General features: G+C 37.3%; 1 protein-coding gene across 4 annotated transcripts in view; it reads left to right on the top strand.

The window, feature by feature from the left end:
- SGCG (sarcoglycan gamma) overlaps positions 1 to 20,072 on the top strand; it is a 111,230-nt gene extending 91,158 nt beyond the window's left edge. For all 4 annotated transcript variants that reach the window (XM_032677579.1, XM_032677570.1, XM_032677586.1 and 1 more), the window contains 2 exons: positions 16,186 to 16,309; positions 17,821 to 20,072. In XM_032677579.1, coding sequence (XP_032533470.1) covers positions 16,186 to 16,309; positions 17,821 to 17,994 — 298 coding nt within the window. In that variant the 3' untranslated portion in view covers positions 17,995 to 20,072. The remainder of the gene's footprint in view (positions 1 to 16,185; positions 16,310 to 17,820) is intronic.
- The last annotated feature ends 2,659 nt before the right edge of the window (positions 20,073 to 22,731 follow it).

Genomic DNA, 22,731 nt, shown 5'->3' with positions numbered 1-22,731 from the left:
GAATTTCAAGATAGACTGCTATCCTGGAAACAAAGAGATAAGTGTGTTAGAACGTATCCTTTTATAGCTAAGTAATGAAGACAGAGCAATACAATTATACAGTGGTCAGTAACTGTCTTTTCTTTTGTAATTTGAAGGAAATATATAGGGTCCTTTTCAGTCTAATAGATTGAATTTATGACTCACTCGTAAAGAAAAGGAGACGTGCTTGCACTTACTTCCAACTGGTAGGAAGAATTATAACGACAAAATCTACATTTCAAGATTGAAGCCTTCCTAAGTTTAAAATAACATTGCCTACTTTTTAATTCCTTTAATGAGCTTCTGTCTAAATAAGATACATCGTTTTCATTTACAAAATTTGTTAAGACTTTAGGACCTAGTGGAGACCTAAAAACAGGGTCTTGCATGTAATAAGTGTCTGACAAACATCTCAATGGCATGTTTATAGTCAACAGCGAGATTTGGATATATCCAGGAAATATCCTTCCCAGACAAACACCACTGAGGAGGCACCTTGTTGAAACAGGTGAGAACAGAATCAGATCTGGACTTCTATCTGCAGTTCAATTGCTTGGTATACACAACTTCCAAGATGCAGGAGTGCTTCTTTGACCACAAGCACCCATCTGCTGGGTCACATCTCCTCCCTTTGACAGAATCTGACCTTCTGTATGGTCTTGGAACCACGGGAGAGCAAACAAGAGGAAGCACATGTTATTCTTGTGTTTAGGGCATTCAGCAAGGAATAGGAAGAGACCAGGGAGTTTCAGTTTTGATATAAAAAATAATCCTGACAAAAGAACCAGTTGAATGTCGTGACCATGAGATTATCCCTGTGTAGTTGCTCTGTGTCTTACCAGATTACTTGGTTGTGTAGAAGCTGACATTCACCACAGAGGTTGCTGAAATCCAGCTTTTTATTCCTACCAAGCTATTTTGTAGTCTGGCAAACAGAGGTAAGAGGTACAGGTTTCATTCCCCTCAAGATGAAGAGCGAATTGAACTAATGTTTCAAAATTCCTTGCTGAAGAGCAAAATCAGTAGGTTTATGAAATATGTAATATATGGCATTATACATATAATATCTAATATATATATTGTGTATTATTTAAAATGCTATATAAAAAGTGTTACCTCTTCCATGGCTCTTCATGAAAGTGGCCACAGCCCTTGTACTTTGGTGTGTATTTGCCATCTTGAAAACTCGCATCAATCAGGTCTCCTGGGGCTTCCCTAGAATTTATTTAGCTACCACCTATAATTGGATCACAGCGAAGTTTTAATGGAAACAAGTATCTTGCTTCCAAAAGACTGAATTCAAACAGAATGAGAGAAGCTCATGTTCAGACACGTATCTCATGACATAAAATGTAGATGGGAAATCTATAACAGCAACTCATGGCACTAGATGATGTAGACAGAGAAATTTCTAACAATTCCCTAAAAGCCATCTTCTCCCCAGGTTCTGTGTCAGGTACTGGAAGTAGCCTTTTCTGATATTATCCAGAGTTTCACGCTAGCACACATATCCTTTTATATCCCTTGTTATCGAATAACAATCTCTGTGAAAACTGATGTCTAAGTTTAGACATTTTTCCGTTCTGATTCTGACATATCTTTCTGATAATTTACAGCAACTTAGAATATTATTTAGCCTATTATTCTGTTCCTCCTAAATTTTGTATCCTAGAATAACACAGAGCTCATACATAGTTTTGTCATTTTGATACTGTTTGCTTCTTGTGATATACATGGCTTGTGGTTTTCTGAAGGAAAGCAGTGGATGAGCAAAACCATTTAAATAGCAAAACAGTGTTTCTGAACTGAGCATTTTCATTTCCCAAACCTATGGAGGTGTGCTTACAAATATGACATTTTTCCATTTATTAACTAACTGTATACTATGCATAATAAATACAATGCTTATGAATGAGTACTATCTTTGTTCTCATATTTGCCATTTGTGGCTGACAGCCAGCAACTGTGCCTTCTGAGCACAAATCTTTTGGGAAATCACTTTTAGTTCAGTCAGTTTGTGGTACTCTGCCAGCCCTTCAACTGAGGGTTTACATCCAAGTTCAAAATTATCTACATCGTTCCACTATTCTTGATTTCAAAAAGCACTATAGTAGGAATGATATCACCATTACAGAGCAAAAACTTTTCTCAGGGTATGATTATAAATATACATATGTTACCAGAATATGGTTATATTTAATGTCTTACGGGTATATACTGAAAATATTTCAATATTCTCCTGGGAAACATATGTATTCTAAACAAATATATAATTCTGGCATTAACTAAAACTTAAAATATGTGATTTAAGAAGCATTGCTTCATATTGAAGTGAAATACCTATGTCCAGTGCTTAAAAGCATAAAAATATGTATTCATGGGCTTGTGACTAACATGTTATAGAATTTGAGGGCAAAATGATACATCTTCTAGGTATCTGTTTAGGGTAAATTATTGTACTGATGGTAGAGCTCTCCCTATCTGTGTATTCATAATTAATATATACTCTCTAATTTTTACTTCTGTTCTATGGCATCCAATAACTCCACTTAATGGAGTTCTGGCTTCTACTTCCCCCTGATTCTTTCTGAGGGCTTTCTTTTATCCTTTCTGTTCCCCATTGATATTATGATATCTTTTTGCACTTTAAGTATTTGCTACTGTTAAACTGTGTAATACAAAGACAGAAAGCTGAAAACTGAAGTTGTGGAGTTTTATTGCTGTATGAGTAAGACTTATGAAGGAAATCTAGAAAGAGATGTATAGAAGTCAACCAGGGTAAAAGCATTTGCTAAATAATTGCTTAATCATATTTGTAATACTAATGCTTACATGCTAATTGCCTAAAAATACCATCTAACTAATTGAAGTACAGTCATTTTTATTTGCATTCATTATGCAAATCAAAAGCCCAGTCATTCAGGAGATAATGAATTACATAACAGAAAGTAAGACTACAGTTATGATTCAGTGTTTGCAAGGCACCTCTGCTGCCTGACTAGTGAGATATTTATACTGCAATGTAATTTTATGAGCCTTGACATTAATTTGCTAGATATAAATTTGCATTCATATGTTTTACTGCACTCAAGTTAACTAAGAACACCATCAAGTACTTCTTTTGGAAGCTTTAAAGAATATCTTTCCATTCACTTGATGGACTCAAATGTGTAAAAAGGCATAGTTTAGAATGATCAGATGATACAGGACATCATGTTTATCACCTTTCAGAAGCATTTCTGACTTGAATATTTGAAAAAACTCTGTCAGCTAAGGCTTGTGTACTACATCACATCTAGTCGTCTTTTAAGCAGTGATTTTACCTATAAATATTAATCCTGAACTGAAAAGAATTTTCCAAGCACAGTCTGTTTTCTCTGTCTTGTCCTACAAGCATTTTGTGGGCACCCATATTCTTGCAAAATCTTGTTCATTGCAATTTAGATTACAAACTATAGTGCTTCCCCTGCAGGGCATAAGGTATCATTTTATGTATGGACAATATGGACAAATAGCTCATAAGAGATAGATTTACTCTGCTGATTAGATCATCCTGCCTTCTGTAATTCTGAGTCTGCAAAGGGCCTCTGTCCTGCTGTCATGGAAGATGTTTATCTCCTGAGGTAGGAGGGACCTTTGGTGACCACTGGAAACAGACTCATGTCTCTGAGTGAGCCTGTTTCCACATAGATGTGTTGGCAGTCAGAGGCGCTCTCCTAAGCAGCTACATGCTACATGTTTCCTGTTTGGAAGGACTGCTGGCCTCTGGAACCAGTGATAGATAGATAGATAGATAGATAGATAGATAGATAGATAGATAGATAGATAGATAGATAGATAGACAGATAGATACATCAGTAACGAGGGGAGATGAAATCCATGCACTGATGTTAGCAGCCTTTTTGCGAGGTAAGATCTCCCTGACAACACATGCCAGGCTTCTGCCCACTGTCATAAATGAATTTCACTTATGCCAGTCATGTGGTTGATGTTCTTCCTAAAGCCTCAGTTTTTCAGGGATGTCACTTAACACATTAAAATCAATAGGAGTTGTTTCTGCTGCTTGTATAAAACGGTCATTTTAGGATTTTCCATGGCTGCTTATGTCAGTAGTGCAAAGAGTAAAGTTGTAATGATTTCTGCACCTACACTGTCTGACGATGTCAGACTGCTCAATGAGTTTGCTAAAGTGAACTGTCATCAGTGATTACAACATATTCCACCAGAGCGCAAGCTACCGTGAAAACTTCATTAATGATTGTCACAGTTCTAGACACCTTGCAGATGACCACCTGGAGCCCTGTTTGTAAGTCTATGATTGTGCTGTCACTGATCTAAGATGTAATGTTGAGTTGAGCCGATCATCCCTTACATTATCTTTCACCTACATACCTATCTGCACTTATAACAAGGGAGCTGGGGAGGAGGCAGGAAACAGGAGACCCTCACCATAAGGATGTGCTTGGGGCAAACAGTGGAAAAAGAAAAGGAAATATTTCCTCGTAACAGTAATTCTTTCAAAATACATTGCACATGTGCACCCTTGCTACTCACTCTTTCCCCTCTCCCTCAGTCTATGTGTGCAGTTGTGAAAATTCAGTTGTGAGGACATTGGCGACAGTGTGGCACATTCAGACACTGTACTAACACATCACAAGAGGGGAAGGGTATGACCTGCTTGCCAGCAAAGCGTCTTCGCTTCAGTGTTTCTTTTCACGGAGAACATGTGGACACTATAAACAGCGGGTACGGAAGAACTCCATTTACTTGAAATCTTTCTGTGCTTCTAAGCATTAAATAAAAAATTGCTTGACATATATATAAAAGAAAGGCATGGAAAATTTCAACCTGGAAGATAATTTTATGAAACTACTCATAATGAAAATACTAAACATTTTTTACAACAGTGATGCAAATGGTGTTATTATACGAGATTAAAGTTTATACATTATTTTATAATACGTTATTTTACAATATTATTAAAGTAATTTGAAAATGATAGCCATGCTGGAAACATCTGTGATGTGCCAGATTCAATCACATTCAGTGAGGGCTTGGCCATTTTTAATTATCTGGAGAGTCAGCACATCATAAAATTGAGGTCATCAAAGAGACCTCTTTTGAATTAGCTCTACTTACCACTCTTCATCACAACTGTCAGTCTTGAGAGAAGCTTCTCTTTTAATCATATCTCAGTCTAATCTTTAGTCTTCATTCCTTCAACAACTTTGCATTGAGTGACAGTGGGCAAACAGGCAAAACCACTTCAGTATTGAAGATGGGTGGAAAACTAGTAAACAAATGAGTATACTGTAATAATCAGATCTGCTATGTTTTTGAATATGTGTTTTGAATAAAAGTTGTTTTAAATTGCTTTTATCGTCTTTTCAAAGTACCATTAAAACTGGGAACTCTTTTATTCTCCTTTTAAGAGAACATGTAATTAACTGCATTTGTCCTAGAACTTTGAACAGTTCTTTTACGTTGCTTATGTAAAAAAAATTCTGTTAACCAAAACCTTGGGAACTGGAAACATCTGTTATTCAAATTTGGCTTTGTAATTTTGCTTGTGAACAGAGATCCCCCTAAAACCATAAGCAGCGTTAGCGCCTGCTGTGCTTATGCTGAACAATTCCCTTGAATCTGGAATCTCATAACTGAGCTGTACTGGAATCTTCTGTTGCCGTGCATTTCAGATTACAACATAAATATGGAACAAACTTGGAGCACAGGCTATTTCAAGAAATAAATCCATGATAAGATTTTTTTTATATTTAATTTAAAGGAAAGGAAAATATGCTGAAGAATATACCAGCTGACATCTTCAGGAGCAGTAGATACTCCCAGCATTTAAGAATGGCACCAAAAGTAATAGAGTGCCTCAGGGTTCTTCCCTTGATCATTATCCTTGTTCATTTTTTGCATAAGACACAATAAGCTAAAAGACCCAATAGATTTATTTATTTAAAAATCAATCGTGCTTCCTATACATATGGAATAGAGCTAAAAACTCAGAACATACCAAAAAAACCTCATCTGCATGTGACTAACACTTTTGCTTATCCAAAAAGATTTCTTCATTATTCATGCATGTGATTTAGCTGATAATTCAGCACATACCTCTGGTTACCATTCAGCTCTTGCCTATATAGGCTGCGTTCATATAACTGAGTCAAACCTGGAGGACCTCTGTGTGCCCAGAATAGGCAGATGCATCTCAGATGCCCATCTAGATTGAGAGTGCTCCTCTCTCTGCAAGCAAAAACGTTCTTTCATTCATTCATTTGTTCATTCATTCATTCATTCACTGAAGTGGGAAGGGATCCTCCCACATACCACCCACACAGATATATTTGCAGAGAGACTAATATAGCTGGAGCATGTCCCCAGGAGTTTACAACTACTTGGGCAGTTGAATTGAATCAACTCATTTTGACATCTAGGTGTAAATACCTATACTCATCACCTCTTGGTGGAAGGCAACAGATACTGTTAGGGCATTTTAGAGAGACATCTAAAATAGATCAGATTAATTATGCCTATTTGTCTCTATTTATTTTGAGGGGTGCCTTACTATAGGCAACTGCATTTTTTTAGAGGAATTGTGCGCTTACCAACTACACCATGTTTGGCTAAGATCTGAAGAAATGAAAATTCATCGTGAGAAACAAGGCCACTCAGTGTGCTGGGAAATGTTCAAATGCAGAGTAAAGGTTTTCCACTTGTAACGCAATATTTCATAGATTAATCTAAATTACTAATCATAGTTTATATAACCTTGTAACTAGGATTAGTAAATGCTGCCAATTACTGGCTCTTGTTTGATATCAGGCACAAAATAATGGGTCCTTCCAAGCTAATAATTAGCTTGGAAGTCCTGGCCATGCTAGAACTTTATCTTTTCAGGAAAGTCATGACATCATCATATCTACCTAAAAGAAGTGTCCTTTCTTAGTTGGTAAAAATCCATAGTTGTCTTATACTCACTAAAGACTTGGAGAATTTCAAAATACAGTCTAAATACTTTCATTGCTATCAAGTTTCTGAATCTGTTTTTTCTTCAAAAACTTTCGCATATCTTCTGCATCAAATTGAGACTTATTTTTTATACTAATCTTGATAATTGTGTGTCAGCCTACCATGCTTGTGTTTACATTTACATTTATCTCCTATAGTTTTTCCACTGACTCCAGAAATTCTTGTTCTGAGGATTTTTCTGGTTTTCTATTCTGCTCTGCACAACTCATCTCCAGTGTCTTCCTGTAATTGACTTATTTCTTAAAGCTTATGAATCTTCAAATATGTGTCAGGAAAATAGCACAATCTGTCTCTTTTTCTAATCTTGGGTCATCAGATTGCCCACTTTCCTAGGTCCTTCATCTCTGATGCTGGAATATTTAAAATTTAGGCACCGCGATTCAGCATTAGAGCAAGTAACAGACTTGACTCCATATCCAAGCTCTTTGAGTTATAAACTTATAATAAGTCCATGGGCAAAATGATTTAAATATATGAATAAATAGGGATAAGTGGATTAGTTTATCTATGGAAAAATTAATTTACCATAGAATCTGATTAATTATGATTTTATTTTCATACAATGATTGTCTAATGTAAAACGCACTAAGAGTCTAAGAATCCATTACTGCAGGAGCTCAGTATTCTGTAAGGTCATTACAAGATTGTTTTAGCTTTAGAAAATGCATACACTACAGGTTGCTTAGTTAAGCCTAGTCAGTATTTGTGATCTAATTTCTTGGTTTCTCCATTCCATGATTTTATCATTTCACTCCCCTGTGTTCCAGCCAAGCACAATAAGCCCAGCTATATCGTGTATGATGAAAACTCCTTTTGAGAGTTGGCACAAAGAGAAATGCAAAAGTGGTTCAGTGGTCCCTTTTTTCCCCTCTGTAGGTGAGAACTTAATCCTGAAGTGGTTGAATAATGAATGCCCTAGCCCTAACCAACACAGACATGTGGGAGGGGAATCCGGTAAACTTAAAAGAAATGATCCTGCAGCAATATTATACATGCCCTACAAAAGTCCTGTAGTGCTATTAGTAACAGCTTGCTAGTGCTTCACAGAGTAGGACTGTCTGTATATGTATGTGTGTAAATATCAAGAATATTTTTGTCTGAAGAAAGAAGGCTACCAGAAAAAGCAGAGCCTACTATTTCAAATAGTGTAATTATTTCAGAGTAGGTCTGCTGTTACTGAAGTATTTGGAATGCTTATTATAACAATTATATTATCCTAATTATATTGGAATATGCATTTTAATGTACATTTCTGTCTGTTTTCAGTAGTCAGAGGTGTTACAAGCTGTCAGCAAAGCACAGCGTATTTTGAGACTTTCCTAGGTGATTGGAGACAAAATTATGGACCCTCCAAAATGGCATTTTCATTAACGCATTTAAGTAATAAGCAGAAGAATCAAGAAGAAAAGTGACTTTTAAAATCAAATTACAACAAATTGCTCCACTATTTTATAGGCTCTCAATTGCAACATAGGACCACTGAAGATTTTTTTAAAAAGTTGCAGAATTCCTGGGAAAATGAGCTGCTTTATGAACAGCTGTTTTATTCAAGCCATTTCTCTAACAGAGTTCATGTGTATGTACACTTGCCTCTGAACAGACATCCTCATAGTATGTTTCTCTGAGTTCAATTGTACCCTGTTTGTTTTCTTGTGATGTTATCAGACAATTCTTCTTTATTTTCAGAAGAGACTGGTGATCTTTTTTATTACTGTTACAAAAACTTTATTTTGGAGTTACTAGTTTTAGCATAGTTAAGTTGAAAGTACAATTTTAATATTAAGCTGTATCTTGTGCTACTATAATTTTACCTGTAAATTTTTCTGCAATGAAAGAGCCAGATTCACTTGGGACAAAATTAATGAAAGTTCTTTTTTTAATTTAAAATTAAAAATATACTGGTATGCATACTACATTTTATTGTGGCATAAATAATAGATTAACTTAGGATTCATTGTAAGGGACCTGTTGATATTGACATTAATCTTACTGAAACAGAATATGTGTCCTGGTGCAAGCAACTCCCAGGAGGAAATATCCCTTGGAAAATTATTTCTTTAAACCAAGCTACAAAAATTGGGATAATGTAATATGACCATTGACCAACTAATGGGCTTGACAAGGAAAAATGGATGCAGTTTTTCAGTCAATTTTTTTCATTGTTTCATTTAGTTTGACTCAGTGAAGCTCAGACTTAGAATATCAAAGTGAATGAAAGAAATATGGAAGAGTGTCATCCAGGTAGGAAGCAATTATTCCACCTTTAAATGAAGGAATTCAATTTGTGTGATGCAAAATGGGACATTTTAGAAAGAAAAATCAGTCAGCATTTGAAAGATTTATAGAAGTTACATCAAATCAGAATTTTGTGCCAAGGCTTGACTGAGAAAATATAGCTGAAAACTGCTATATTTTCATTAATATGCAGAAACTGATCAGGGAAGAAGATTTAATGAGTCATTAGTATTTCCTATTTTTTGACATTCAGGAAGAGCTATCACAGTTTACTGTTGAATACTGACACTTCCATGTCCTTAAGATATACACAGTTGCTGGAACATGCTGTTTCTCTTTGCAAGAAGATGTAGTATTAGGAGCCATTCCAAAGAAAATACTCTTACAAAACAAAACAGAAATGAGGCATATACCAAGACTGAGATCTCATTTCTGTTGTTTTGTCCTTCTTTGCCTTTGGACCTTCTGGCAAGCAACCAAAAGACACAAGGCAGAACTCCAAGATCCTCAGCTTTGGGTAATCATATTCTTCTTGCTACATCGCCCCCCACACACACTTGCCTGACCTCAAAACATCAAGCTTCTGGGACGTAAGTAAATATGAGTGGGAATTGGCAGTTGGCATCAGTCTGTGCCTGCTGCTCACTCTCCACCTCAAGAACTCCAGCTTAGTTTTGCTCAGCTCGTGTCAACAGTCATCCAGCTTCCTTGTAAAGAGAGGATATGGTTTGAAATTGTGTATGCTGGACCATAAATAAATGCTGGCAATCTCTTTTTCCTGTGTTACTAGTGTATGCTCTGTCTAGGGTTTACTCTCTTACGATGTTTAGCTGCATTGCTGGGGAATTAAACTGCTTTCAGACTAATCAAAAAGTCAATATACTCCTATTGCCTTTTAAAGGTTAACATGCATTCAAAAAGCAGGGCTAAAAGCAGACACCTACAGAGAACCAAGGCCAATTAAGCCCACAAAATCCTCTAGGTTGCTTTTTTGACTTTCAAAACAATAGTTCCTCGACAGGTTAAAGATTTTCCTCTTTAACCATTTTTATCTCATGGGGTTTTTTCCTTCATTTCTTACCTTTTCTATTCTTCCTCTGGTCCACGACCTCCAGTCACTGGTTGATTTAATTTTTGTTCCCCTTTCACCTTTCCAAGGTCAGATTTGAACTCTAGGGTAGGTGTTCATAGCATACCAGAGGCATATGAGGGTTTCTTCTTTGCTTAACAATGTGAAAAAGATGTATTGGTTATAGAATCACAAAACTTCTGTTGGAAGGGACCTTAAAGATCATCTGGTTCCAACCCCCCCAGCATGGCCAGGGATACCTTCCAGTAAACCGGGTTGTTCAGGGTCCCATCCAACGTGGCCTTGAACACTTCCAGGGATGGGGCATCCACAACTTCTCTGGACAACTTGTCCCAGTGTCTCACCATCCTCACAGCAAAAAATTTCTTCATAATATCTAATATAAACCTACTCTCTTTCAGTTTAAAACCATTACCCCTTTTCCTATCACTGCATGCCCTTATAAAAAGGTAAGCTTAGTATTTTAAGTACACATGCACAGGAAGAGTTGCACAGTGTTTATTTTCACAGGAATGCAGGCTTGCAGGATCAGATCTTCAGTGCCATAACTGGCAACCTTATTGAACTCATTGACATGGCTTTATTTAGCCTTGGAACAGTTTAGTCAAAGCACCTTGTTTCTTGAAAATGTTTTTTAAGTCTGAGAAGTCATGGAGATTTTTTACTCAAGAGGTGGGTCAAACAGCTGTCTACTTGGAAGAGTAGGAGACAGTCTTATCAGGTTTGAGTTTATCATCTTCAAGGAAGTTCAGGGGAAACAATATGGAAACACACACCAGTGGAACAAGTACCAGTATTCCAGCTCCAGTTCTCCTGAGTTACAATGCTGTATCTCCTTTTTCCTTCATATTCTTCAATCTTTCCTCTAATACTGTAATTCCTATGCATGGTCCCATATCAATGCCTAGAAACAAGTGTGAAGCAGCATCTTCAGTCCTACAAAGACTAAATGGCAGAAAAAAAGGGGAGTGGGATCTTTCACTGTCTTCTGCCTCCTCATATTACTTTCTTCAAAAATCAAACCTTAATATATTTATTTGTCCCTTTTGCATGGATCCTTTTAATTATTCTGAAGCACTATGAAAGTAAGACAGCATTAGAGAAGTGGAAGTGATAGATTAGCATATCTGATGAAATATAAAAATCAGATTTCTCATTTACCGGTACAAGAACATATTTCACTCAAATACTTAATACATCATGCACTGCTAAGTTCTTTACCTTGCTTTTAGCACTTTTATGCCAGGTATACGTTTCAAGAAATCTTCTCTGTGTGGTAAAATCGATCAGGCCATTTTAACCAAAAATCAAAGAGGGAAAAGAGGAGTTACTATCTATAAGTATGGGCATACCAGTTGTTGGGTGTACCACAATTTTAGAGTCTGTCTACCTGTTCAGTCCAATCACAGTTACCATGGTCTTCCTCAGGTAGGGAAGAATGCGTGCAGATGGGGAACTTCTACCTAAGGTCATACCAAGGAATTCTCTCTCCATTGAATTCAGAAGAGATGATGACTCAGGAGCTGGAAAGGTCAAAAAGTGGAAGCAAGGACTAAACAATTCTCCAAGTTCACAAGAGCAAGCTGGTTCCTCTCTCCTGCTCTAAGAGTCAAGCAACCCCAAACTGCAGTAGGAAACTTGGGGTCAATAAAATTGTGATACTCTTTCTGCAGTGCTAAAACCAGCTTTCTAGTGCCTCGTGACACTTAAAAGATCAGTAAGGTATCCTTCTAATGCCTGCCAGAACAGGATGAAAAACTAAATCAATATTGCTGCAGCATGAACAGGCAGTATCAGCTGCTTCTTTACTACAACTGCATCAGGCTGTCACTGCCCTCACATCCTCCCTAACAAGCAGCTGAGCAATTTCTGGTGATCTTCTATATCTACAAGTTAGCGATGTGCTTGTAGGAAAAGGGGAATCTCCAAGCCTTTAGGTTGTTGGGGTTGTTTCTGATCCAGAGCGTGGATGCTGCCGAGGTTCCCTCAAGACTTTTCACACAATCATTCATGAATTATTCTGCACACCTCAGCACCAAACTTCCTTGGCAGCCAGCAAAGACAGTATAGTCAACTCCTGGAATTATCTTACGAACAAGTAAGAAGACAGTAATGAAAATATTATCTTTGTTGTAATCTGTTGCTTTAGTTGCGATGGACTATGGAGGACCAATAGCCAGAAGGTGACAGCTATAAAATATTAACAGGGACCACCTATTCCCTCACCCTTCCCTGCCTTTCATTAGCTGACACTGCAGTATTCCTGGCTGCAGGGATCAGGGCGAAGGAGAGCAAGGCAAAATACCTACTCCACAAGTGGGTCTAGTCTGGCTTTTGATTTACATTCTGTGGATATGTCTACTTGAGTATCTTAATTCAAATCAGAAATATGCTTTTGAGGGAACTCTTCCATTTGCCTGAGCTCTCCACATCTTGGTTCTCTCTTGGAACTGTTTGGGGTCCATGAACAGGGTGACATTTGGATTAACTTGAAAGCTAGAATCTCTTGGAGAATGCCTAACGTGCTCCAACCTTTCTGGGCATCCAGTTGGCAGAGTCAGGCAACAGCTAGTCCAGAGTACTCCTCAGGACACACATATAATGGGGTGTCAGGTCCTTGGCATCAAATGTTGTGCTGTCACGATCAATTTGTCTTGCACCACACCACTTGCTAATTGACCCCTGGCAGCTACCATGGTACCTAGAAGCTACTCCTACATACAGAATCAATCTTCCTAAATGAGATACAGGCTGTGATAGATATCTCATTTAGGACAGCACATTACATAGATTAATTCCTCTAGATTATAAAGACCATTCACTCCATCCTGTTAAATGTAATTTATGTGTCTGTAATTAAAAAAAAAGATAAAGTGACTGGTAATAATATATTCTAATGCACGAATTTGAGCAAACACTGTAAAATGACCAAAAACTCTTAAGACAATCCATTTCCACCCTCTGAATCTCCAAGCACCCTCCAGCATTTGCAAACAAACCAAATTCTCATTTTGCCAGGACTTTTGAGGAATGCACATCAATGTGGGGACTGAGAAGGGACATTCAAAGTCAAGGTTCAGCTCAGTCACACTACGTGCCTGTTTCGCTTTTAGTACATCTGGACTTCAGACACTGAACCTTTGAATGCTATACGGAGACATACCTCATAAATGTTATTGACTGTTGCCTTCGCTAAAATCTTACACATAATAGTTCCACTTCACTGTTTCACTACAGTTTCTGTTGCCAGAAAGCTCCAATGACGTGCTTTATTAGGCAAAATCACCCTTAGTTAATCTAGAAATAGGACCTGTATAAACAGCAGAAATTTAGGATTGTGATTAATATAGCAAATGTAATTCTGCCATGTAATTTAAATTGTATGTAAGTCGTGTTATAAATCTGTAAATGCTTCTGAAGTCTGTAGACTTCTTGCCAGCATTAATATTGGTAGAAAGTAAGAAATATTTCTCTGGTGTTTGATTGCTTTTCAGCCTCCAGATCTGATATATTCTCAAAAATCTGTCCCAGTCCTGCATCTTGTGATATTCAATACAGTTTAAAAATAAAAAATTTTGCCTACATATAGATTGCTTACACAGGTGAAGTACTTTACAAAAGAACATGAGCTATTTCAATATTTATAGCTTTTTTGATGACACAGACTATGGCAAGGTTATATTAAACTACCTTGACACTAACTTATGAAAATATATTAAATTTTAAAGATTGAAAATACAAACTTTGTTTAATTTTTCATTATATAATCCATACAAGTCTTCATTGAAAAATATTCCAATGAAGCAGACTTCCCATGTAAATCACTCAGGGAAAAACTGATTTTCCATTTCATAGAAGTATAAATCTAGGGATCTAAAACAAAAAGTCATACAAAAGCTGTTAAATCCCAAACACTGCTTAATAAAGATTACTGCTACGTTAGTCGTCTTATGCAGAACAGACTCATACTCATGCCCTTTAACTCAGCATAGTCATGACAGAAGTTTGTGCCATCTCAGACTCATGGGATAAGGCATCAAACTGTTTCATGGATATGGTCCCAATATGGAACCATGATGCAGTTATCCATTGTTAGGATTTTAAATTATCAGTCTGGAACTTAAACTAACTGAAGGTGACTAACCCAGGAGATGTCAGGGAGAGGCAGATCATGGAAACATAAAGTCATAGAATGGGTTGGGTTGGAAAGGACCTTTGAAGATCAGAGAAGAGAGAATCTTTTGCTACCTCTGGCCAGCAGTGATAAGCCAATATTGCTTATTTACAGATTTGAGGATAAAAAAATTGAAGTTTAGTGACTGTGCTCAGATGTCATGGATTTACATTTTAAGATATCAGCTGGATTTAGCTTCTTAAGAATTCAAAGATACAACTGAACTTTCTCACAAGCACAAACTGACTTCTTTTAAATTCTAGTTTTAATGAAGTAACAGGAAAAAAGGGAAGAATTGAAATAGTCTCAGTAAATTAAACTCATCAGACAGCTACATCGAGATTGTGTGTAAAATCATTTCATTCCTTTAGCAGTCAGGGTCTGCACTCGTTACCTGGTGCATACCTAGTGAAGGACTGCTGGAGCACAGCAGTCACCCGGATTGGCAGCTGTGGAAGCAACACAGCATCTGTAGGATCATGTGAGCATATGTGTGTGAGTACGCACGCGCGCACACACACCCACACACCCACAGCCTCCTCGACATTTCTAGAAAACACAGTGGAAAAGAACACGCAGACCTGGGAACAGGGACACGCATCTGCATTCTGCACTATGGATGAAACCCACAATATTTCATATGTGTCCAGGAAATGTACTGAATAGGAAAGGTAACAAGGATGTAAACAGGGACCACCAGTTGACTCACTTTCTCTAGCCTTCATATTCACCTGTTAAATATTGGCTGATAGTATAAACTTAGGGCTGGTGTCATCAGGAAGGGTGAGCAAATATTCAGGATCAAAACCTAATAGGTATCAATTCTGATCCTGCAGTGTTCCCAGTGTCCCCAGATGAAGCAGTTCTAGGTAACAGTCAAAAGTCACTAGTTTGTAGCTTTTTCTTTCCTTCTCATAAATTTTAGTTAGTACTTCTCTCTCTACTACTTACCATGGAAATCATACCAAAATTCTGAAGAAACAAAGTCTTATCTCTTTGGAAAATAGGAATCATTAATCGTACACAGGTGACCTGATGAAGTGATTATTCAGCTAATGCAGTACCTTCCTGCCATCTTGTGGCACTGCAGGTTTTGCAACTCTCTGTTTGTTATGTTGAGCAATTTTTATTTCAAATTAAGTTAAATGGTTTTTAAGTTTCAGATGTCATCTAGTTAAACAACACACACACATACGCTGAGTGAAATCTTGGTCTGACTAGTAGCAGTGTCAAAACTCCCACTGATAAAAAAACCTTCCAGACTGCACTAATTGTATTAATTTCAAGGTCTTATTATGTGAAAAATGAAAATAAATTCAAACTAAATAATGTAAAAATGGATTTCAAAGATTAAATTACTGTTATACTGAAATAATCTGTAGTTATGTCTGAACTAATACCTTGCATTTTTCTCATGAATTAATCTATATTTTTCAATTGGGATGCTTTGGTGAGTTTTGAAATAGATACCTCCTTTTTCTGAAGAAAAAAGAAACTGCATCTTTTATATGACTTACGTGACTTCAGGCAAGAGCCTGCAAGGGCTTGTTCAAAGTTTACTTACTTTTCAAAAATAAAGGGACATACGAGATTGTGCTACTGTCCGATTTCCTGCTCCTGCTTTCAGGCTGGAATCACCAACACGATCTTTGAGCATGGATGCACCACGAGGAATTAATATCAAAGCACAAGCTGGAAATATTGAAGCTCTTTCCCAGATGGATATCAAACTACATAGCAGTGATGGTGTGGTGAGTACAAGCCCTTCTGTTTCCATAACTATAGTTGATCTTCCTGACTGAATATAACTATAACTTCAAGTCTTTTTTTCACATCTGGTTATTTTAATTCCTCAGGTTTTAGGAGACAGAGTATTAAAATTAATAGTGCCAATAATAAGACTTTTATTCATGTAAATAATACTACCAATTGACATAATGTTATATTAGCTTAGAGAAAAGCTCTCTAATAAAACTTGGATAGCAGTCAGCTCCCCATGAGCATAGTGATCCCCAGGCATCCCAGTGGGGAATGCTGGCCCAGAAATAAGACACTCAGTCCCAGAGTGGCTAAATTAAGTAGTGAAGCTCTTCAGACATCATTAAGAATTGGCCTGTCAGCAACAGCACACAACATACAGCAGCCTATTTATCCCCTCTGCAAGGCTGTACCATGCCAGTTCTTCCACAAAAGAGCTACAGATGAACCCACGTCTGTCCTTAACCAGCCAGCTCGGTGGTGAGGCTTCAGCATTCAGGCCAGGACAGACTGGGTCCAGCAGCAGTGCTCATGTCCTGTTATTCAGTATATGGCCAGAGATCCCCTCTCTTATCTTAGAATCATTGAATGAATTGTGTTGGAAGAGACCTTAAAGACCATCTAGTTCCAACCCCACTGCTGTGGGCAGGGACACCTTCCTCTAGACCAGATTGCTCAAAGCCCCATCCAGTCTGGCCTTGAACACTTCCAGTGATCAACAACTTCTCTGTGCAACCCATTCCAGTACCTCACTGCTGGAAGAAATTCTTTTTTATACCTAATCTAAATCTACCTTTTCCAGTTTAAAACCAGTATCCCTGACAAAAAGACTCCCTCTCCAGTTTTAGTGTAGGCCCCCTTTAATTACTGGAAGGCTGCAATGAGGTCTTCCCGGAGCCTGCTCTTCTCCAGGCTGAACAACTCCAACTCCTCAGCCTTTCCTCACAGGACGTGTGCTCAATCCCTGTGAACAACTTTGTGGCCTCCTCTGGACTCACTTCAACAAGTCCATCTCTTTCTTATGCCAAGGATCCCGGAACTGGACACAATATACCAGGGCAAAGTAGAGGGGCAGAATCCCCTCCCTTGACCTGCTGGCCACAGTGCTTTTGATACAGCCCAGAATGTGATTGACTTCCTGGGCTGCAAGTGCACGTTATTGGCTCATACTCAATTTTTCATCCATCAATACCCCCACATCTTTCTCCTCAGGGCTTCTCTTAATCTACATTCATCACCCAGCTTATATCCACGTTTGAGATTGCCCCAACCCAGGTACAGGACCTTGAACTTCGTGAGGTCTCTGCTAATGAAGACGGTGGGCACCAGCTTATCCCCACATGTGCCAAGAGCCTAGCTCTCAGAGCAGCTTTGTATATAACAACTTGGGGTAGAAGGCCATTCTTAGATATCTGCCTAGACAAATTCATCTTGTTTTATGGCATGTTATTGCTTTACTTTATTATCTCTAACAAGCCCATTTGTCCTGCTTTTTCCCACACAGCTTTTGCTCGATGCTGAAACTGTGCGACTGCCCAAACTGCCTGAGGGTACAAGGGGTGGATCCGGTATTTCTCAGGGGCTCTATGAAATCTGCGTGTGCCCAGATGGAAAGCTCTACTTGTCAGTGGCTGGCGTGGGCTCCACCTGCCAAGAATACAGCCGTGTCTGCCAATGAGGCACCAGAAAAGGCCGCACAACCCCTTGCGCATCTGAGTTTTATATTACTGCTAAAAAGCATTACTGAAAGAGTATTTTTCAGAATTTAAAAAACTAAGTACTTCAATTTAGGAAGCAAATTTGTATCTACAATTCTGGACTACAGGGTGTAAGGGGAAGAAGAGCACAAATGACATTTCAGTTTCAGAAGAATGACTTGAATCAAATTACATGTTCTGTCAGTAACACTTTGAAAACAGCCTTACGGAGAGCATAAAAAAATAAAACTAATATGTTTCCTTGCTGAACTATTATTCAGTTCAGATGATTATGTCATTGTTCATATTTTTGAGATCCGTGGGTTTTTTCTCTCACTACTTGTAAGCACTTACTGTATGAGTGGGTGAATTTAGATTGAGGGAACTACTTGAACTATTTGCTAAGACAAAGCATTATTTGGAGAATTCAGAAAGTGCCAGCAAATGGTCTATGCAATTTTGTTCTTGCAATAACACATGATATAAAAATGTGATATTTGTATAAGTTCTCTGTAAAAGGTGTTAATTTGCTAAAGCTTTCTATTTTAATTTGGCAACATATATGCTGATTTGCTTCTTACTGAGATTCATATAAAAATAACTAATAGTAAAAGCTCCAGAAGTCATTAATACCGTCGTGCGTCTCAATTCTGTCCACTATACAACAGAGAAATACATTATTAAATTTTATAATAGCAATTGTTTGTTCTACTGCCTGTACTGTCATATTCATTTAAATCCTTTTTTATTTTAGGACATGCTAATTCAATAAGGCAATTTGTTCTGCCAGCTGGACCACTAAAAAGAAAAAAAGTGTGGCTTCAGATTGTCTGACACAAAGAATTGTTTTAGCAGTGGGGAAAAAAGTTCTTTTACGCAGCCCACAGGTTTCAATTAACAGGAATATTTTATTTCTGTCTGCAGCTGTTGACTGATATTTCCAATCCTGACAGAGTGGGACTCCATCACAAATGGACAGAATAAAACTGCTCTTTATTTTTTATGTTAGGACTTGTGTTACAAAATAAGTGCTCACCAGAGTTGACAAACTCTTTATTAATCTTGTAAAGAAATACAGCTGCAGACCCATTCCCCTGTACAGTGTTGCACTGAACACAAATAAATTGTTTGCACATCTCTGGGTAGCAAGATTTGTATTTAATAGTCTGTTGTTTAAACCTCATGGGTTTTTAATTCCTTTGATGCTGTTTTGTATACACTTGATGGTATTGTTATCCAGGAAAGAGCTGCTATCACACGGTGCCTTGGTGTCTATTTACAGAAGGATTTTAACCCATAATTGTTAGTAAACCACAGAATGTCCATCCTTTGGAAAAAATAATAATCATCTTTAAAACAGGAGAATCGGAAAAAAAGAGTTACTAACTTTTTTTAAACTTGCTACTTCGGCTCTGTTGACAAAGGGAGAAGAAAACCAACACTCAGTTAACATGCCTGGTACACACAAAAGCCTGAGCTGAGGAAAGTCCCCTGTTGACAGTATCCACTATTATTGCAGTAAAGCCCTGGACAGTCCCTGCCTCAAGGGCTGCCTTTGCAATTTACCTAACTAGTCTGATGTACAAAACTGAAACTGCCCTTTGGCATTAATTTTGGAGCCCCCACAATTAATGTAAGCTAGAAGAGCTTCAACAGGGCAAGTAGAAAATGCTTAAGCTGAGCTTAAGCAATTGAAGCAAGGTCTCACGTGTTATTTGGAGACTGCTCCAATTGCTAATACATTCCCTAAATGAGAAGCAGGAAGCCACACTTCTTTAACATTTGAAATTCCCTTTTCCTGGGCTTAGACTCACTCACTCCTACCTTCAGGAGCACGTCTGAGGCTGTTGGCCATAAAGAGAAGAATTTATATCTCTACAGCAATATCTCTTGATTATATCTGCCCCTCCAACTAAGCCCTCTTCTGAGGCAGACTTTAACAGAAACATGTCTTCAGTATTCCTTAGGCAGTTTAGGTGGTTCCAGCTCCATGCATAAGCTTTTACAAAACAAATTACGAGCAGACTTAGCTTATTCATTGGATAGAAAGTATGAGTATTAAAATAAAGATCAGCAAATACCTTTGCATGTGCCATATTCCTAAAAATTCCTCCTACAAGAAGTAGCTTGGAGGGCTATAATGTCAACAGTCTCTTATAGATGTAGTATTAACAGCAAAACTGGGAAGTGCTTAGAGATTTCAGTCACTGTCTAGTTTCAAAGGCATTTGAATTGTCACCCTTCCCAAATTTCTGACACCACAGAACATACGTCCACTTCCATGTAGTATCAAACTAATCATTCACCTAATCTAATCACTGTAAATTTGTTACAAACTGCCTATCCTGCCAGCAATGGAAGCAGCTCAGCACTTTAAGTTATATTTATGTTATATTTTAAGCTTTTGTTTTGGAGGCACATTTTCAAATGTCATTTGCCAGTTAACAAAGAACAAGGGATTGAACTAAGGCTTTCCATGTATCGCAAGAATAACCTCTAACTTCTGTGTATATGGAAGCCACTTCTGTTGCAACTTCTTACACTGATGTTGTGCTGTTTTAGTTAACATTTTTACAGAACTGAGGTATACAGCTCGGACAGTAGTGTTACCCTGACTGGTAACACTACTAATGGCACTTCATTTAGACATTGCAATAACTACCACCTTTCTTGTACAGATAAACCTTCTGGACTTGCCTCAGTTCACAGGTGGATTCTGATTATTATTGAAAAATAAACAGGTCTGCTGTACCCTCAGTGCTGCCATCACCCAAATAACCAACTTGCCCCTTTTCATTGCTTAAATTTCATTCTTCTTATCATTATGCTACAACATTGATATCAGAAGTATTGTTGCAGTATAGAAGTTGTGTACATTTTTTAAAGCATGGATGGCAACATCCTATCACTGAAGAACATTTTTTGGATCTTTTTTCTTTTAGATGTGGTTATTGGTAAAACAAAATTTATACTAAAATTAATACACTGTAATCAGGTGATGCTAAAATCTCAATTGTTGTTAATCTCAATATAGCTCATACATCACTAAATTATCATTTCTGATATCTCCACATGGATGTCTTTCCCTTTCTCTTTAATACTTAAAAATTACTGTTTCTATTTGAATCAAATTTCAGTAAACAGTTACAGATTAACAGAAAATTATGGCACAGGGCAGTGTGAGTATGCAGTCCTCTAATTTATTTGTAAAAGCGTTATCCAAATGGAGAAGAGAAAAAATCACTACCAGCATAGTGAACTGTATTGTGGTGGGGAAAAAATATTTACTCCCTCAAAAAGAATTATTTACAGCAATTCTTGTAACTGGTTGCAATTGTTACACAGCAGAAAAATTATAGTAAAACTTCATTGGTGATTGCCCAAACTCAACCCTTTTTGTTTCCATTTTACAGTCCTTTAGTCTTTACACTTGTCTATCTTTATATAGCTTTATGCAAAAGGAAATTGCGAGAATTGAAAACTGAGTTATTGAATAAACTTTATACCTTTTGAAAAGTCTGCTTCTCCTTTTGTGTTCAAATGAAACACAGTTTAAATGAATGTTTTCATTTTTAAACAAAATTATCTTCCCAAGACTCTAAGAATGTGAAATGTACAGTATTTAAAAATATGAACAAAAATCTTGGTCCAAACTAAAAACATAGTTTGGAGAATTTAGAAAATGCTTTACAAGTAGGTTTCACTGGACATCAAGAATTCTTTGTCTTAATCAGTAGTAGGTAAAAGTAAACAAAAAAATTACTCCAGTGGTACTGAACTAATCATCCAGAAAACAAACCAGTTTTGATTAAAAACTCATTGACAGATCCCTTCACGTGACAAAAATGTATGTCTTCAAATGAAAACATTTACTTTGGCTGTCAAGTTTAATTATCTTCGAACTATTACTTCTGCCTTTGTTCCATAAGACCAATCCAACCTTTCTCAAGTGTTCAGGTCCAGCAACAGAAAATCTCAAAGGTAGTACTACCCCCCTCTACTTTAATTGGAGCAATTACAATAGATTTAATTACAGCCTTGTTTAAAACAACCCATGTACCAAGTGAATGCAATCCTTATAGTGAGTTTTTAAATCCTATTTTCCAAATCACCACAGTAACTTTACTGATAATGATATGAGTACAAATCATGCAAAACTGCATTTTTTACACAATAAATCATTTATTTTTCTTTTGGTAGTCAGATACACAAAAATCTATTTCCTTAACAAGAAAAAAAAGTTATTTTTCTTGTCTCTAATTGCTGAGGCAATTGTTCAGTGCTTTTTAAAATAGCTGTGTATGCCATTGTTTGAGAGGAAAACTTAAAGCTTCCACAGGAAGCTAGTAACAAGCCTGTCAAGGCTTCTTACAACTGCAGTTCCTTAGATTTCAGCTACCAAATGTATAGTTAAATCAGTCACCTGTACTACTGATTTTTTTGCTAAACTTCTCAGCTATAATCCTGGGAGGCAAGACTGCTGAAGCTCCTTTTCCTAGATACAGTGCTGGTACCTGTGGAAGATAGGACATGAGCAAAGAGACATTTTCTCTAATGTGAATTTGTGAAATGTGCAGAATTACTTGTCAAACATATTTTTGTGAAACCTATATGCTAACATTTACTTCTACAGATCCTTACTAAGGAATCATCACATCTAACTGTTCTAAGCTTCCACTCCCAGCTGAGCTAAAAGAAAGCAAAAATTAAGCATTTTA

This window comes from Chiroxiphia lanceolata, chromosome 2 (genome assembly GCF_009829145.1).
Source record: "Chiroxiphia lanceolata isolate bChiLan1 chromosome 2, bChiLan1.pri, whole genome shotgun sequence".
NCBI lineage: Eukaryota > Metazoa > Chordata > Aves > Passeriformes > Pipridae > Chiroxiphia > Chiroxiphia lanceolata.
The sequence above is the reverse complement of the archived record's forward strand: the minus strand, read 5'-3'. Positions and strand labels throughout refer to the sequence as shown.